General features: G+C 52.2%; 1 protein-coding gene across 1 annotated transcript; it reads right to left on the bottom strand.

Annotated features, from left to right (window-relative positions):
* Nucleotides 1-1,710: 1,710 nt before the first annotated feature.
* On the bottom strand, nucleotides 1,711-3,779 carry LOC100682503 (uncharacterized). The gene is made up of 3 exons (XM_044511767.1): nucleotides 3,595-3,779; nucleotides 2,713-3,480; nucleotides 1,711-2,203 (listed from the first exon to the last, which is right to left on the bottom strand). The coding sequence occupies exons 2-3, from the start codon at nucleotides 3,457-3,459 to the stop codon at nucleotides 2,117-2,119; spliced, it is 834 nt and encodes a 277-aa protein (XP_044367702.1). The 5' UTR covers nucleotides 3,460-3,480; nucleotides 3,595-3,779; the 3' UTR covers nucleotides 1,711-2,116.
* Between the last annotated feature and the right edge of the window lie 699 nt (nucleotides 3,780-4,478).

The raw sequence follows: 4,478 nt of genomic DNA, 5'->3' as shown, positions 1-4,478 counted from the left end.
TCCCTCCTCCTCCTCCAGCCGTCGCCCCACCTCCATCCGCCGCTCCCTCTCCCCTCCCTCTCTCCCTCCTTCCTCCCCCTCCATCTACCACCATCTCGGCCTCCTCCCTCTCCCCTCCCTCTCTCCTCCCTCCCTCCCTCCTCCCGTCCTCCCTCCCCCATCTATGTTATTTTGAATAAAATATAACATATAAGTTATATGAACAGAATGTAGGTATTTTGAATAGAATAAAATAGAAAATATTGGTTGAATGGAGGTTTTATGAGTAGAAAAATTTCAATTATAAAAATGTGTTGGAATGCTATATGAGTAAATTTTAGGTATCAATTTTAGTAAGAAAGTTTAGGTATAGAGGTTTTTTATACTTTTGTTTTTCAATATAGAAATGTATTGGAAATTTTAATTATTTTTATGTCATTATCATTTTGTCATCAAAGAATGCTATATGAGATTTGATGATCTAAAATTTTCACTCGGTGGAATATGCAGGCTTTGTAGAGTCGTGTCTCCTTAGATCAGTCACCGTTGAGAATTTTACCCGTGCTGAGCGACAAGGCTTCCACCAAGCATATGCTGCCCTTCACCTGACCAAGTGGATCAGTCACCATGCAACTTATCTTCTCAAACAAACAATTTTCCATAGCAAAAGTAAAAACTGATGTTATTATAGGTTCTGAATTCATAACACCTGCAGGTATCACCGCATCGGAGCCGGAAGAGCCGACACGGGATTTCTCCCGCACTCCAAACCCCACCGGCCAACCGGACCGGAGCCAACCAGCCACCTCGCCGCCCACCAGCATGCACCACCGCGATCTTGACGCCACCCACGCCACCTCACTGAGATCACCAGCACAAGACCAAGAGGATGGAGAGAGACACACCAGGCGACGGGAGCCGCAGCACCGGAGCCGCGCGGGAGGGAACTACCTCCACCGCCATCGTGGGGGAGGCCCGTGCCTCCGGCACCATCGCGGGTGCGTCCAAACGCAGCAACAGGGCATACCAAGCCACTCCTGGCCCAGCCAGGCCCAAATTGGGCCCGCAAAGCCCCGTTGGCCACGCTGCAGCAGGGCGGCACCAGCACCACTAGCCCACCGCCGCTCCCCCGCTTCCCGGAAGCCACGCCGACGACCCTCCCCGCCGCCGGCCCGCCAAGACCCAGATGGGACCCGAAGGGCCCAGATCTAGGCCGAGCGGGCGCCGCCAACGGCAGCGCCGCCACCTAGTAGATCACACGCCACCATGCCGGAAAGCACTGCCGCCGCCTAGGAGCACCCCGCGGCACCGCACCGCCCCGCGTCAGCGCGGCCAGAGGGGAATGGCCAGCGGCAGCCGCCACCCGTGCTAGGCCCGACACCGGACGGCGGCAAGGAGGGAGGGTTCAGGGAGGAGGCGCCGGGGGCGGGGGCGACGCGGTCACGAGGAAGGGGGGAAAGGATCCCTTTTCAAAGTTTTTCCGTAGACATACCGAATACCGAAAATGTCTATGTTGACCCGTTCCATTGGCATAGTCGTATGCATGACTAGGTCAAACTTTCTGGCCCATGTTTCCTTTTGACTTGCGTTCAACTTCAACAGGCAACCAGACTGCCAGATGCAGATACGAAGTTCATACTAGTACTAGTACTAACTATATTTCACCGTCTGCATGCCCTTCACTTAGGGCCATTCAACATACATACAAATATACTCCTTGAGATCACCTTGGTTCAGAGTAGAGGGACTAGATATACTGATCTCTGCTTAATTAGTGATCTTGTAACAAGAAATATCAGTGTCTGCTTGCTTAAACACAACACTTTATATTTTACAAGCACCACGCCCACGCTTAGCTAGCTAGCAAGATAGATAGAATTAACCAGGACTAGTGCTCACCCATACACACATGCTCATTACTCCATTGCCTAGCTACTAATTAAGTACTACCACTCCACTCACATGGATCAGAGTAAGTAGAAAGAAGATTCACCACACCCTTTTCGTCATCATCATCGATCCAAGTCATCATCAAATTCTTACTACTTAGCTACCATACTAGTATATTTTTCGCCATCATCATCATCATCATCAGCAGCAGCAGCAGCATGCAATGAAGCTTGTGTAGTTAGTTAATTTACCCCTGCTGAGCAACAGGGCCTCCTCCACCAAGCATGCTGACCTTGGCCTGATCAAGCGGCTCAGTCACCGTGCAGCTTATCTTCTGAAACAAACAATTTTCCGCAGCAAAAGAAGGAAAAAAAAACTGATGTTACCATAGGTTCTGAATTCATATATAACAGGTGCACGGCATTTGCAAATTGCAACAAGCAAAGGTTTAGTACATCAGAACCAACATACTACTCCCTCCGTTCACTTTTATAAGTCATTTCAGACAACTGAAAATAGGCTGCTTTGCATGTTGTCTGAAATGTCTTCAAGGACTTATAAAAGTGAACAGAGGGAGTATGTTTCTCATGATCTATCTACCTACACAATGGTGCTACCTAGTACTCCCTCTGTAAATTAATATAAGAGCGTTTAGATCACTACTTTAGTATTCTAAACGCTCTTATATTAGTTTACGGAGTGAGTACTTATTACGGTCTACTCTATTTGGCTAGCAAGTACGCACAGATGAGATGTCGGCCTCACTTGCAGAAAACTGGAATGGAATACAGTTGCAGAAAGCAGAGTAGGTCTAAGAAAAACAGAGGGGAGTTGAGTTGGTACCTGGGTTTGGCCGAATTCAGGGACAGGGCTGACGCTGAGGTGGTCCTCTTCCTGAAGCTGCAGTTTGCCGGCGACGAAGACGAAGCGGAAGGCGAGGGGCTGTGTGCCATTCCCACTCCCATCTTGACGCGGGAAGGAGAAGGTCTTCTCCCACCACGCCTGAGCCTGAGCAGCATTGCAATTGCAAGCGCCCACTCCGCCGGAAGGAGCAGCCACCGTCACCGTGGCGGCAGGAGCAGGAGCAGGAGCAGGCAGGGTAGCAGAACCGACAGCAGTGGCATCCGTGGCATCAGCAGCAGCATCTGCACCTGCAGTAGCGTCTTTAGGAAGAGAGCAGAACATGGTGGTTTGCTGCAGTTCCTCGCCCCCTCCTCCTCCTTCCACCTGCAGGTGCGGGCCATTGCCGGGCACATCGTCCCTCCCACCGTCGCGGTTTTCTGGGCGGGGCGTGTTGAGATGGTCGGCATCATCGCCGTCCGGCACGGCAGCGGCAGGGCCGGATTCTAGGTCTTGGCTTCCATTGTTATTCTCAAGATGGGTAGTAGTAAAAAGTGGGAGATTGAAGTGCTGGGACATGAAGAAATGTGCAGGGGGAGCGGGAGGATTTGGGAGGAGAAGAAGAGGCGACTCTGTTTTGTCAGCGGCGTCGTGGATGGGGGCCGAGATTGGGATTGGCCCTGGTGAGGCTGCGTAGGTGGAGGCCGTGAGCGACACCACCTCCCAGTCGCTGCCGCCGCCGTCCGCCATTTTCTTTCTCCTTCTTCCTTCCTGCAGTCAGATTAGACAGAGGCGCTCGCTGTGAGATACGACTACTCCATCGAATCCATGCGCACAAGAAACCAACCAAGAGCTATGACAAAGAATGGAGGGGAGGTCGCGTACCTGAGCGGGTAGGTAACGGAGAGTCGTCGCCGGCGAGAGGAGATGAGAGGAGAGAAGCGATCCGAGGATGGCTTGGCAGCGAAGCAAAGCAGAGGAGAAGAAGAAGAAGAAGTGGATAGTGGATAGGGACGGACGGTTTGCTTCCTTGCGTGGAGTGGCGTGGGTGGGCAGTTGATTGTGTGAAAGAAATGCCAAACTTATTACACACACCAACCTCTCACGCACATCATGGATGGATGGATGGATGGATATTTTCCCGGTCAAATAAAATAAAATAAATTAGCCCTACTAGGCTACTACTACTCCTGCTGCTACTACCAAGTGGGCCCACCAAGCCAGCCTCTGAGCAGGTGGGCCCACCACTGTCGGGCCCGTGGAACCGGGGATACCCAAACCCGTCTGCCTTCAGATCAGGACGCGTCGCATATCAAGAGCCCAAGGAGTGGCCCACCAGCGATCGCCGCGAGCAGGACCCCTCACGAGGCCCTTACCTTATGAGGCCCCCATCAGCAGGCGTCCTGAGCTGACTAGGCGGCTCCACCAAGAGCCTCGCAAGTTCCTCTCGCGAGGCGGCCTCCCGGGGCAGCAGGTCAAGGGTTGTTCAGCCCAGTCACGCGGCCCCGCGCCTCCACGTGGGTGACGCGTGCGGTGACGAACGGCGCCAGAGGTCGTGCCAGCAGGCGCGGATGAGGAGGATTTCCTCTTTTGTGCTAAGGGAGAAAGGATCGATATAGTTGACTAGAGGGGGGTGAATAGGCAACTAACACTTTTTATACTTTTCTTTACCAAATTAAACTTTGCATCAAAGTAGGTTGTCTAGATATGCAACTAGGTGAGCAACCTATATGATGCAACAATAGCTAGCACACAAGCAAGCAAGGGAT

Source organism: Triticum aestivum, chromosome 4B, assembly GCF_018294505.1.
Source record: "Triticum aestivum cultivar Chinese Spring chromosome 4B, IWGSC CS RefSeq v2.1, whole genome shotgun sequence".
NCBI lineage: Eukaryota > Viridiplantae > Streptophyta > Magnoliopsida > Poales > Poaceae > Triticum > Triticum aestivum.
This window is presented reverse-complemented; position numbering and strand designations above follow the sequence as displayed.

Excerpts from the sequence above, each read along its gene's own strand:
- LOC100682503 (XM_044511767.1), bottom strand. The coding sequence starts at position 3,459 with ATGGCGGACGGCGGCGGCAGCGACTGGGAGGTGGTGTCGCTCACGGCC. Across the intron at positions 2,204-2,712 it reads CTGAATTCGGCCAAACCCAG|AAGATAAGCTGCACGGTGAC; the intron begins GTACCAACTCAA and ends TGTTTGTTTCAG.